General features: G+C 49.8%; 1 protein-coding gene and 1 long non-coding RNA gene across 2 annotated transcripts in view; one reads left to right on the top strand and one right to left on the bottom strand.

Annotated features, from left to right (window-relative positions):
- Positions 1 to 13: 13 nt before the first annotated feature.
- Positions 14 to 13,365, top strand: part of LOC127929378 (coiled-coil and C2 domain-containing protein 1A-like) — a 17,278-nt gene continuing 3,926 nt past the window's right edge. Inside the window, exons 1-5 of the mRNA XM_052517337.1 lie at positions 14 to 426; positions 1,652 to 1,751; positions 2,032 to 2,204; positions 5,387 to 5,500; positions 7,403 to 7,461. Coding sequence (XP_052373297.1) covers positions 343 to 426; positions 1,652 to 1,751; positions 2,032 to 2,204; positions 5,387 to 5,500; positions 7,403 to 7,461 — 530 coding nt within the window. The 5' untranslated portion in view covers positions 14 to 342. The remainder of the gene's footprint in view (positions 427 to 1,651; positions 1,752 to 2,031; positions 2,205 to 5,386; positions 5,501 to 7,402; positions 7,462 to 13,365) is intronic.
- LOC127929379 (uncharacterized) lies at positions 7,488 to 10,478 on the bottom strand. Its single transcript, XR_008134678.1, has 3 exons — positions 9,262 to 10,478; positions 8,898 to 9,129; positions 7,488 to 7,871 (listed from the first exon to the last, which is right to left on the bottom strand). It is a non-coding gene; the product is annotated as an uncharacterized LOC127929379 (long non-coding RNA).

Genomic DNA, 13,365 nt, shown 5'->3' with positions numbered 1-13,365 from the left:
AGCGTGTTTGTAGCGTGTACACCATAGCGTGTTTGTAGCGTGTTTGTAGCGTGTACACCGTAGCGTGTTTGTAGCATGTACACCGTAGCGTGTTTGTAGCATGTTTGTAGCATGTTTGTAGCGTGTTTGTAGCGTGTTTGTAGCGTGTACACAGTAGCGTGTTTGTAGCGTGTTTGTAACGTGTTTGTAGCGTGTACACCGTAGCGTGTCTGTAGCATGTTTGTAGCGTGTTTGTAGCGTTTACACCGTAGCGTGGTTTTGTTCTGTGTTTACTATGTACTGTGTTGTTGTGGCCCAGGCTGTCCTCCGCTGCAGGGCTCAGAGAGCAGCCAGCAGAACTTCATGGGCGTCCTGGAGACGGCCATGAAACTAGCCAATCAGGACGCAGACGCAGAGGACGAGGACGGAACAGGGGAATTGGCCAAGGTAACCACCATGACCTATTATACTGATACTGATGATGTCATGAGATTTCTTGACTCTCAAGATTGTTCTGGAAAGTGGGAAAATATGGATGCTATGTCCTGGACACGCAGAACAGGGAGTATGTTCATGCTTACAATATTTAACTTCCGTTCACTTAACTCTCTCTCGTCTCCTCTCTCGTCTCCTCTCTCTTCTCTCTCTCTCTTCTCTGTCTCTCTCTCTCTCTCTCTCTCTCTCTCTCTCTCTCTCTCTCTCTCTCTCTCTCTCTCTCTCGTTTCCGTCTCTCTCTCTCTCTCTGTCTCTCTCGTCTCTCTCTCTGTCTCTCTCGTCTCTCTCTCTGTCTCTCTCTGTCTCTCTCGTCTCTCTCGTCTCTCTCGTCTCTCTCTGTCTCTCTCGTCTGTCTCTCGTCTCTCTCTGTCTCTCGTCTCTCTCTCTCGTCTCTCTCTGTCTCTCGTATCTCTCTCTCTCGTCTCTCGTCTCTCGTATCTCTCTCTCTCGTCTCTCTCGTCTCTCTCGTCTCTCTCTCTCTGTCTCTCTCTCGTCTCTCTCTCTCTGTCTCTCTCTGTCTCTCTCGTCTCTCTCTCTCTCTCTCTCTCTCTCTCTCTCTCTGTCTCTCTCTCTCTCTCTCTCTCTCTCTGTCTCTCGTCTCTCTCTCTCTCTCTGTCTCTCTATCTCTCTCTCTCTCTCTCTCTCTGTCTCTCGTCTCTCTCTCTCTTTCTCTCTCTCTCTCTCTCTCTCTCTCTCTGTCTCTCGTCTCTCTCTGTCTCTCTCTCTGTCTCTCTCTCTGTCTCTCTCTCTCTCTCTCTCTCTCTCTCTCTCTCGTCTCTCGTCTCTCTCTCTCTCTCTCTGTCTCTCTCTCTCTCTCTCTCTCTGTCTCTGTCTCTCTCTCTCTCTCTCTCTCTCTCGTCTCTCTCTCTCTCTCTCTCTCTCTCTCTCTCTCTCGTCTCTCTCTCTCTGTCTCTCTCGTCTCTCTCTCTCTCTCGTCTCTCTCTGTCTCTCTCTCTGTCTCTCTCGTCTCTCTCTGTCTCTCGTCTCTCGTCTCTCATCTCTCTCTCTCTGTCTCTCGTATCTCTCTCTCTCGTCTCTCTCTGTCTCTCGTATCTCTCTCTCTCTCTCTCTCTCTCTCTCTCTCTCTGTCTCTCGTCTCTCTCTCTCTCTCTCTCTCTCTCTCTCTCTCTCTCTCTCTCTCTCTCTGTCTCTCTCTCGTCCCCCCCCCCCCTTCCAGCCTGCAGTGGGAGCTCCAGTCCAGAAAGGCAAAGCCCCGACCCCTCCCACACCAGGTTCCGGAGGCAACACAACACAGGGCTCCAGACTGGGGCTTAAAGGTGTGTGTGTGTGTGTGTGTGTGTGTGTGTGTGTGTGTGTGTGTGTGTGTGTGTGTGTGTGTGTGTGTGTGTGTGTGTGTGTGCACATATTCATCGATGTGTTATATTCATCCCTTGACGTGAACAAATTCATTCTCCCATTGACACCTCGACATTAGCTACTCTGTCTCCCTACACACACACACACACACACACACACACATTTCCCTCTCCCCCTCCCTCACACATACATCCACATCCTGACTCCCTCCCCCCTGTGACGTCCCTTCCTGTGGTGCAGCCCAGCAGCAGTTGGACTTCCTGTTGCTGCGGCGCCAGGCGTTCGTCCGCGCGGCGCTGCGTTCTAAACAGATGAAGGACATGCAGGGAGCGGCGGTCCATCTCCGACACGCTAAAGGACTGGACCAGATGATCAGCGCCACCAAGGGAGGCCTGCCTGTAGACATCACCAAGGTGGAGGCTTTTACTCCTCACACTGTAGTTCTGCAACACGAGGAGGACTGTGGGTGTTGAGGGCAGGGGGAGGGAGAGGAGGGAGGCCTGCCTGTAGACATCACCAAGGTGGAGGCTTTTACTCCTCACACTGTAGTTCTGCAACACGAGGAGGACTGTGGGTGTTAAGGAGGGCAGGAGGAGGGAGGCCTGCCTGTAGACATCACCAAGGTGGAGGCTTTTACTCCTCACACTGTAGTTCTGCAACACGAGGAGGACTGTGGGTGTTAAGGAGGGCAGGGGGAGGGAGAGGAGGGAGGCCTGCCTGTAGACATCACCAAGGTGGAGGCTTTTACTCCTCACACTGTAGTTCTGCAACACGAGGAGGACTGTGGGTGTTAAGGAGGGCAGGAGGAGGGAGGCCTGCCTGTAGACATCACCAAGGTGGAGGCTTTTACTCCTCACACTGTAGTTCTGCAACACGAGGAGGACTGTGGGTGTTGAGGGCAGGGGGAGGGAGAGGAGGAGGCCTGCCTGTAGACATCACCAAGGTGGAGGCTTTTACTACTCACACTGTAGTTCTGCAACACGAGGAGGACTGTGGGTGTTAAGGAGGGCAGGGGAGGGAGGGGAGGGAGGAGGGAGGGATGGAGGGATGGAGAACCAAGGTGGAGGCTTTTACTCCTCACACTGTAGTTCTGCAACACGAGGAGGACTGTGGGTGTTGAGGGCAGGGGGAGGGAGAGGAGGAGGCCTGCCTGTAGACATCACCAAGGTGGAGGCTTTTACTCCTCACACTGTAGTTCTGCAACACGAGGAGGACTGTGGGTGTTAAGGAGGGCAGGGGAGGGAGAGGAGGGAGGCCTGCCTGTGACATCACCAAGGTGGAGGCTTTTACTCCTCACACTGTAGTTCTGCAACACGAGGAGGACTGTGGGTGTTAAGGAGGGCAGGGGAGGGAGAGGAGGGAGGCCTGCCTGTAGACATCACCAAGGTGGAGGCTTTTACTCCTCACACTGTAGTTCTGCAACACGAGGAGGACTGTGGGTGTTAAGGAGGGCAGGGGGGGAGGAGAGGAGGGAGGCCTGCCTTTCCATCACCAAGGGGAGGGAGTAGGAGGGGTGTTAAGGAGGAGGGAGAGGGTAGACATCACCAAGGTGGAGGCTTTCCTTTCCCCCTGTCTGGAGGACTTTTTCCTCACACTCTCTCCTCTCCCCTTTCCCCTGTTCTGCAACACGAGGAGGACTGTGGGTGTTAAGGGGCAGGGGAGGGAGAGGAGGGAGGCCTGCCTGTAGACATCACCAAGGTGGAGGCTTTTACTCCTCACACTGTAGTTCTGCAACACGAGGAGGACTGTGGGTGTTAAGGAGGGCAGGGGGAGGGAGAGGAGGAGGACTGCCTGTAGACATCACCAAGGTGGAGGCTTTTACTCCTCACACTGTAGTTCTGCAACACGAGGAGGACTGTGGGTGTTAAGGAGGGCAGGGGAGGGAGAGGAGGGAGGCCTGCCTGTAGACATCACCAAGGTGGAGGCTTTTACTCCTCACACTGTAGTTCTGCAACACGAGGAGGACTGTGGGTGTTAAGGAGGGCAGGGGGAGGGAGGAGGGAGGGAGGCCTGCCTGTAGACATCACCAAGGTGGAGGCTTTTACCCTCACACTGTAGTTCTGCAACACGAGGAGGACTGTGGGTGTTAAGGAGGGCAGGGGGAGTCCCCCTGAGGAGGGCCTGTAGACATCACCAAGGTGGAGGCTTTTACTCCTCACACTGTAGTTCTGCAACACGAGGAGGACTGTGGGTGTTAAGGAGGGGCAGGGGGAAGAGGAGGGGAGAGGAGGGAGGCCTGAAGCCTGTAACATCACCAAGGGGAGGCCAAGACACCTCTGTGTGTGTTCTGCAACACGAGGAGGATTGTGTGTGTGTTGGTGTGTGTGGGAGGTGTGAGATATAATCTCTGCCTGTTGACTCACCAAGGTGGATCTCACTTGTTGTCACCTGTAGTTCTGCAACACGAGGAGGACTTGTGTGTGTCACATAGGTTTATGAGGGCATCCCTTGAGGGATTACAATTTCTCCACTCCTCCACCCCTCTCCCCCTGGAGGGAAAGGAGGAACTCCCCCTGTCTCCTCTCCAGTCTCCTCTCCAGGAACAGATGGAGAGGACCCTGTCCAAGACCTCCTGTCTCCTCTCCCCTGTCTCCTCTGTGTGTGTGTGTGTGTCCTGTCTCCTCTCCCCCTGTCCCTCTCCTGTGTCTCCTCTCCCCTCTCCTGTCTCCTCTCCCCCTGTCTCCTCTCTCCTGTCACTCTCTCCTCTCCTCTCCACTCTGTCTCCTCTCCCCCTGTCTCCTCTGTAATTGTCTTTGTGTGTGTCATCCCTCTTTATGTGTTCCTCTCCATCCCCTTGTCTCCTTACAATTTCCTCTCCTCCCCTCCTCCCTGTCTCCTCTCCCCCTGTCTCCTCTCCTCCTGTCTCCTCCCTCTCTCCTCTCCTCTCCTCCTCCCCTGTCTCCTCTCTCCTGTCTCCTCTCTCCTGTCTCCTCTCTCCTCTCCCCCTGTCTCCTCTCCCCCTGTCTCCTCTCCCCCTGTCTCCTCTCCCCCATTCTCCTCTCCCCTGTCTCCTCTCCCCTGTCTCCTCTCCCCCTGTCTCCTCTCCCCCTGTCTCCTCTCCTGTCCCTGTCTCCTCTCCTCCCCTGTCTCCTCTCCCCCTGTCTCCTCTCCCCCCTCCTCCTGTCTCCTCTCCTCCCCCTGTCTCCTCTCCCCCTGTCTCCTCTTCCCTCCCCCTGTCTCCTCTTCCCCTGTCTCCTCCCTCCTGTCTCCTCTCCCTGTCTCCTCTCCCCTCCTGTCTCCTCTCCCCCTCCCCCCTGTCTCCTCTCCCCTCCTCCTGTCTCCTCTCCCTGTCTCCTCTCCTGTCTCCTCTCCTCTCTCCCCTCTCCTGTCTCCTCTCCCTGTCTCCTCTCCTGTCTCCTGTCTCCTCTCCTCCCCCTTGTCTCCTCTCCCCCATGTCTCCTCTCCCTCTCCTCCTCCCTCCTGTCTCCTCTCCCCTGTCTCCTCTCCCTCCCCTGTCTCCTCTCCCCCTCCCCTCTCGTCTCCCCTTCCACTCCTCTCTGACTCAGAAGGGTTAGGTTAAATACGGAAGACACATTTTTGGTTGAAAGCGTTCCGTTGTACAACTGACTCGGTATCCCGTTCCGTTTCCCCACAGGTCCCCAGTGCTCCAGTCAGTGAGGAGGACTACTCTCTGGCTCGGTCTCGCTCCTCTCCTCGCTCCTCAGAGCAATACAACAGCCTCATGGAGCTCCTCCGACAGCAGCACCAGGTTATAACACTCTTATAACAACTCTTACTGCATTAACATGGAGCTCCTCTCCGACAGCAGCACCAGGTTATAACACTCTTATGACAACTCTTACTGCATTAACATGGAGCTCCTCCGACAGCAGCACCAGGTTATAACACTCTTATGACAACTCTTACTGCATTAACATGGAGCTCCTCCGACAGCAGCACCAGGTTATAACACTCTTATAACAACTCTTACTGCATTAACATGGAGCTCCTCCGACAGCAGCACTCAGGTTATAACACTCTTATAACAACTCTTACTGCATTAACATGGAGCTCCTCCGACAGCAGCACCAGGTTATAACACTCTTATGACAACTCTTACTGCATTAACATGGAGCTCCTCCTCGACAGCAGCACCAGGTTATAACACTCTTATGACAACTCTTACTGCATTAACATGGAGCTCCTCCGACAGCAGCACCAGGTTATAACACTCTTATAACAACTCTATTGCATCATGGAGCTCTTCCGAATATATTTATAAACAATATATTTATATGACAACTCTTATAAAACAATTAACATGGACTCAGACAGGGCACCAGGTTATAACACTCAGACACATTTTTAACATGGTTGACAACACACATACATACATACATTAACATGCGTTATAACACTTTATGACAACTTTACTGCATTAACTGGAGCTCCTCCGATATAAAATCACCAGGTTATAACACTCTTTAACCTTACTTGGTCCCCAGTGCACCAGTCAGTGATTTCATACTTCTGATGCTCACCAGGTTATAACACTCTTATGACAACTCTTACTGCATTAACATGGAGCTCCTCCGACAGCAGCACCAGGTTATAACATACAACAACTGCATTAACATGGAGCTCCTCCGACAGCAGCACCAGGTTATAACACTCTTATGACAACTCTTACTGCATTAACATGGAGCTCCTCTGACAGCAGCACCAGGTTATAACACTCTTATGACAACTCTTACTGCATTAACATGGAGCTCCTCCGACAGCAGCACCAGGTTATAACACTCTTATGACAACTCTTACTGCATTAACATGGAGCTCCTCCGACAGCAGCACCAGGTTATAACACTCTTATGACAACTCTTACTGCATTAACATGGAGCTCCTCCGACAGCAGCACCAGGTTATAACACTCTTATAACAACTCTTACTGCATTAACATGGAGCTCCTCCGACAGCAGCACCAGGTTATAACACTCTTATGACAACTCTTACTGCATTAACATGGAGCTCCTCCGACAGCAGCACCAGGTTATAACACTCTTATGACAACTCTTACTGCATTAACATGGAGCTCCTCCGACAGCAGCACCAGGTTATAACACTCTTATAACAACTTATTAACATGCCCTCCCCAGGAATATATTTAAAACAATATATTAACATGGAGCACACTGCACCAACAATAAAACAATATACACACAACACACACACACATACATACACACACATACATACATACATACACACATGGCACACACACATGTACACACATAACACACACAAAGAATAAAGACATTTTCAAATGTCATTACAACATACATACATACATACATACATATAGTACCAGTCATAATACATGATACAGCTTCTCATTCCAAACGCTGTGATCATATATAAAATATATTTAGATTTGTTTAACACTTTTTTTGGTTACTACATGATTCCATATGTTGTATTTCATATTTTGATGTCTTCACTATTATTCTACAATGTAGAAAATAGTAAAAATAAAGAAAAACCCTGGAATGAGCAGGTGTGTCCAAACCTTTGACTGGTACTGTGTGTGTGTCTATATCATCAGTCCAACCTGTTATAATAGATTCAGAACATGTTGATAGTACATTAATAACACAGGATGTGTTTCTCTCTACAGAAATGTCTGGGCTACTCCCAGCAGTTCACTCACATGGGAAGTGTGGCCGAGACCTCCAGGTTAGTGGCAACACGTGTGTGTGTGTGTGTGTGTGTGATCTACCTCGTTCCTCCCACACTGCTCAGAGACACACAATCATTAGGATCAGGTGTGAACACCACACAGTATGTAGAGATCTACCTCGTTCCTCCCACCCTGCTCAGAAACACTCTGCTCAGAGATACACAATCATTAGGATCAGGTGTGGCCGTTTCGTAGGTGTGGCCAATTAGGAGTCGTAGTCAATTAGTAGGTGTGGTCAATTAGGAGTCGTAGTCAATTAGTAGGTGTGGTCAATTAGGAGTCGTAGTCAATTAGTAGGTGTGGTCAATTAGGAGTCGTAGTCAATTAGTAGGTGTGGTCAATTAACTTCTTCTACATGTGGGTTTTGGGTGAAAAAAATGGTACCCAAATGCTCTGTGTGACCACCCTGCCAACGTGGCTGGTGATATAGACATTCAACCCACCAACGTGGCTGGTGATATAGACATTCAACCCACCAACGTGGCTGGTGATATAGACATTCAACCCACCAACATGGCTGGTGATATAGACATTCAACCCACCAACGTGGCTGGTGATATAGACATTCAACCCACCAACATGGCTGGTGATATAGACATTCAACCCACCAACGTGGCTGGTGATATAGACATTCAACCCACCAACATGGCTGGTGATATAGACATTCAACCCACCAACGTGGCTGGTGATATAGACATTCAACCCACCAACGTGGCTGGTGATATAGACATTCAACCCACCAACGTGGCTGGTGATATAGACATTCAACCCACCAACATGGCTGGTGATATAGACATTCAACCCACCAACGTGGCTGGTGATATAGACATTCAACCCACCAACATGGCTGGTGATATAGACATTCAACCCACCAACGTGGCTGGTGATATAGACATTCAACCCACCAACATGGCTGGTGATATAGACATTCAACCCACCAACATGGCTGGTGATATAGACATTCAACCCACCAACGTGGCTGGTGATATAGACATTCAACCCACCAACATGGCTGGTGATATAGACATTCAACCCACCAACGTGGCTGGTGATATAGACATTCAACCCTGCCAACGTGGCTGGTGATATAGACATTCAACCCACCAACGTGGCTGGTGATATAGACATTCAACCCACCAACGTGGCTGGTGATATAGACATTCAACCCTGCCAACGTGGCTGGTGATATAGACATTCAACCCACCAACATGGCTGGTGATATAGACATTCAACCCACCAACGTGGCTGGTGATATAGACATTCAACCCACCAACGTGGCTGGTGATATAGACATTCAACCCACCAACGTGGCTGGTGATATAGACATTCAACCCTGCCAACGTGGCTGGTGATATAGACATTCAACCCACCAACGTGGCTGGTGATATAGACATTCAACCCACCAACGTGGCTGGTGATATAGACATTCAACCCACCAACGTGGCTGGTGATATAGACATTCAACCCACCAACGTGGCTGGTGATATAGACATTCAACCCACCAACGTGGCTGGTGATATAGACATTCAACCCACCAACGTGGCTGGTGATATAGACATTCAACCCTGCCAACGTGGCTGGTGATATAGACATTCAACCCACCAACGTGGCTGGTGATATAGACATTCAACCCACCAACGTGGCTGGTGATATAGACATTCAACCTGCCAACATGGCTGGTGATATAGACATTCAACCCACCAACGTGGCTGGTGATATAGACATTCAACCCACCAACGTGGCTGGTGATATAGACATTCAACCCACCAACGTGGCTGGTGATATAGACATTCAACCCACCAACGTGGCTGGTGATATAGACATTCAACCCTGCCAACGTGGCTGGTGATATAGACATTCAACCCACCAACGTGGCTGGTGATATAGACATTCAACCCACCAACGTGGCTGGTGATATAGACATTCAACCCACCAACGTGGCTGGTGATATAGACATTCAACCCACCAACGTGGCTGGTGATATAGACATTCAACCCACCAACGTGGCTGGTGATATAGACATTCAACCCACCAACATGGCTGGTGATATAGACATTCAACCCACCAACATGGCTGGTGATATAGACATTCAACCCACCAACGTGGCTGGTGATATAGACATTCAACCCACCAACGTGGCTGGTGATATAGACATTCAACCCACCAACATGGCTGGTGATATAGACATTCAACCCACCAACGTGGCTGGTGATATAGACATTCAACCCACCAACATGGCTGGTGATATAGACATTCAACCCACCAACGTGGCTGGTGATATAGACATTCAACCCACCAACGTGGCTGGTGATATAGACATTCAACCCACCAACGTGGCTGGTGATATAGACATTCAACCCACCAACGTGGCTGGTGATATAGACATTCAACCCACCAACATGGCTGGTGATATAGACATTCAACCCACCAACGTGGCCTGGTGATATAGACATTCAACCCACCAACGTGGCTGGTGATATAGACATTCAACCCACCAACGTGGCTGGTGATATAGACATTCAACCCACCAACATGGCTGGTGATATAGACATTCAACCCACCAACGTGGCTGGTGATATAGACATTCAACCCACCAACGTGGCTGGTGATATAGACATTCAACCCACCAACATGGCTGGTGATATAGACATTCAACCCACCAACGTGGCTGGTGATATAGACATTCAACCCACCAACGTGGCTGGTGATATAGACATTCAACCCACCAACGTGGCTGGTGATATAGACATTCAACCCACCAACGTGGCTGGTGATATAGACATTCAACCCACCAACATGGCTGGTGATATAGACATTCAACCCACCAACATGGCTGGTGATATAGACATTCAACCCACCAACGTGGCTGGTGATATAGACATTCAACCCACCAACGTGGCTGGTGATATAGACATTCAACCCACCAACGTGGCTGGTGATATAGACATTCAACCCACCAACGTGGCTGGTGATATAGACATTCAACCCACCAACGTGGCTGGTGATATAGACATTCAACCCACCATCGTGGCTGGTGATATAGACATTCAACCCACCAACGTGGCTGGTGATATAGACATTCAACCCACCAACGTGGCTGGTGATATAGACATTCAACCCACCAACGTGGCTGGTGATATAGACATTCAACCCACCAACGTGGCTGGTGATATAGACATTCAACCCACCAACGTGGCTGGTGATATAGACATTCAACCCACCAACGTGGCTGGTGATATAGACATTCAACCCACCAACATGGCTGGTGATATAGACATTCAACCCACCAACGTGGCTGGTGATATAGACATTCAACCCACCAACGTGGCTGGTGATATAGACATTCAACCCACCAACATGGCTGGTGATATAGACATTCAACCCACCAACGTGGCTGGTGATATAGACATTCAACCCACCAACGTGGCTGGTGATATAGACATTCAACCCACCAACGTGGCTGGTGATATAGACATTCAACCCACCAACATGGCTGGTGATATAGACATTCAACCCACCAACGTGGCTGGTGATATAGACATTCAACCCACCAACATGGCTGGTGATATAGACATTCAACCCACCAACATGGCTGGTGATATAGACATTCAACCCACCAACGTGGCTGGTGATATAGACATTCAACCCACCAACGTGGCTGGTGATATAGACATTCAACCCACCAACATGGCTGGTGATATAGACATTCAACCCACCAACGTGGCTGGTGATATAGACATTCAACCCTGCCAAGGACAACATGTACCCCCATTTGGCGGGTGTGAGCCCTGTGTGTGAGCCCTGTGTGTGAGCCCTGTGTGTGAGCCCTGTGTGTGTGTGTGTGAGCCCTGTGTGTGTGTATGTGTGTGTGTGTGTGTGTGTGTGTGTGTGTGTGTGTGTGTGTGTGTGTGTGTGTGTGTGTGTGTGTGTGTGTGTGTGTGTGTGTGTGTGTGTGTGTGTGTGTGTGTGTAATGTGTGTGTGTGTATTTTTTTATTTTATTTCACCTTTATTTAACCAGGTAGGCTAGTTGAGAACAAGTTCTCATTTGCAACTGCGACCTGGCCAAGATAAAGCATAGCAGTGTGAACAGACAACACAGAGTTACACATGGAGTAAACAATTAGCAAGTCAACAACACAGTAGAAAAAATGGGCAGTCTATATACAATGTGTGCAAAAGGCATGAGGAGGTAGGCAAATAATACAATTTTGCAGATTAACACTGGAGTGATAAATGATCAGATGGGCATGTACAGGTAGAGATATTGGTGTGCAAAAGAGCAGAAAAGTAAATAAATAAAAACAGTATAAAAACAGTATGGGAATGAGGTAGGTGAAAAAGGGTGAGCTATTTACCTATAGACTATGTACAGCTGCAGCGATCGGTTAGCTGCTCGGATAGCTGATGTTTGAAGTTGGTGAGGAGATAAAGTCTCCAACTTCAGCGATTTTTGCAATCGTTCCAGTCACAGGCAGCAGAGTACTGGAACGAAAGGCGGCCAAATGAGGTGTTGGCTTTAGGGATGATCAGTGAGATACACCTGCTGGAGCGCGTGCTACGGATGGGTGTTGCCATCGTGACCAGTGAGCTGAGATAAGGCGGAGCTTTACCTAGCATGGACTTGTAGATGACCTGGAGCCAGTGGGTCTGGCGACGAATATGTAGTGAGGGCCAGCCGACTAGAGCATACAAGTCGCAGTGGTGGGTGGTATAAGGTGCTTTAGTGACAAAACGGATGGCACTGTGATAGACTGCATCCAGTTTGCTGAGTAGAGTGTTGGAAGCCATTTTGTAGATGACATCGCCGAAGTCGAGGATCGGTAGGATAGTCAGTTTTACTAGGGTAAGCTTGGCAGCGTGAGTGAAGGAGGCTTTGTTGCGGAATAGAAAGCCGACTCTGGATTTGATTTTTGATTGGAGATGTTTGATGTGAGTCTGGAAGGAGAGTTTGCAGTCTAGCCAGACACCTAGGTACTTATAGATGTCCACATATTCAAGGTTGGAACCATCCAGGGTGGTGATGCTAGTCGGGCATGCGGGTGCAGGCAGCGATCGGTTGAAAAGCATGCATTTGGTTTTACTCGCGTTTAAGAGCAGTTGGAGGCCACGGAAGGAGTGCTGTATGGCATTGAAGCTCGTTTGGAGGTTTGATAGCACAGTGTCCAATGACGGGCCGAAAGTATATAGAATGGTGTCGTCTGCGTAGAGGTGGATCAGGGAATCGCCCGCAGCAAGAGCAACATCATTGATATATACAGAGAAAAGAGTCGGCCTGAGAATTGAACCCTGTGGCACCCCCATAGAGACTGCCAGAGGACCGGACAGCATGCCCTCTGATTTGACACACTGAACTCTGTCTGCAAAGTAATTGGTGAACCAGGCAAGGCAGTCATCCGAAAAACCGAGGCAGTTGAGTCTGCCGATAAGAATTTGGTGATTGACAGAGTCGAAAGCCTTGGCGAGGTCGATGAAGACGGCTGCACAGTAGTCTTTTATCGATGGCGGTTATGATATCATTTAGTACCTTGAGCGTGGCTGAGGTGCACCCGTGACCGGCTCGGAAACCAGATTGCACAGCGGAGAAGGTACGGTGGGATTCGAGATGGTCAGTGACCTGTTTGTTGACTTGGCTTTCGAAGACCTTAGATAGGTAGGGCAGGATGGATATAGGTCTATAGCAGTTTGGGTCCAGGGTGTCTCCCCCTTTGAAGAGGGGGATGACTGCGGCAGCTTTCAATCCTTGGGGATCTCAGACGATATGAAAGAGAGGTTGAACAGGCTGGTAATAGGGGTTGCGACAATGGCGGCAGATAGTTTCAGAAATAGCGGGTCCAGATTGTCAAGCCCAGCTGATTTGTACGGGTCCAGGTTTTGCAGCTCTTTCAGAACATCTGCTATC

Source organism: Oncorhynchus keta, unplaced genomic scaffold (assembly GCF_023373465.1).
Source record: "Oncorhynchus keta strain PuntledgeMale-10-30-2019 unplaced genomic scaffold, Oket_V2 Un_scaffold_713_pilon_pilon, whole genome shotgun sequence".
Taxonomy (NCBI): Eukaryota; Metazoa; Chordata; class Actinopteri; order Salmoniformes; family Salmonidae; genus Oncorhynchus; species Oncorhynchus keta.
This window is presented reverse-complemented; position numbering and strand designations above follow the sequence as displayed.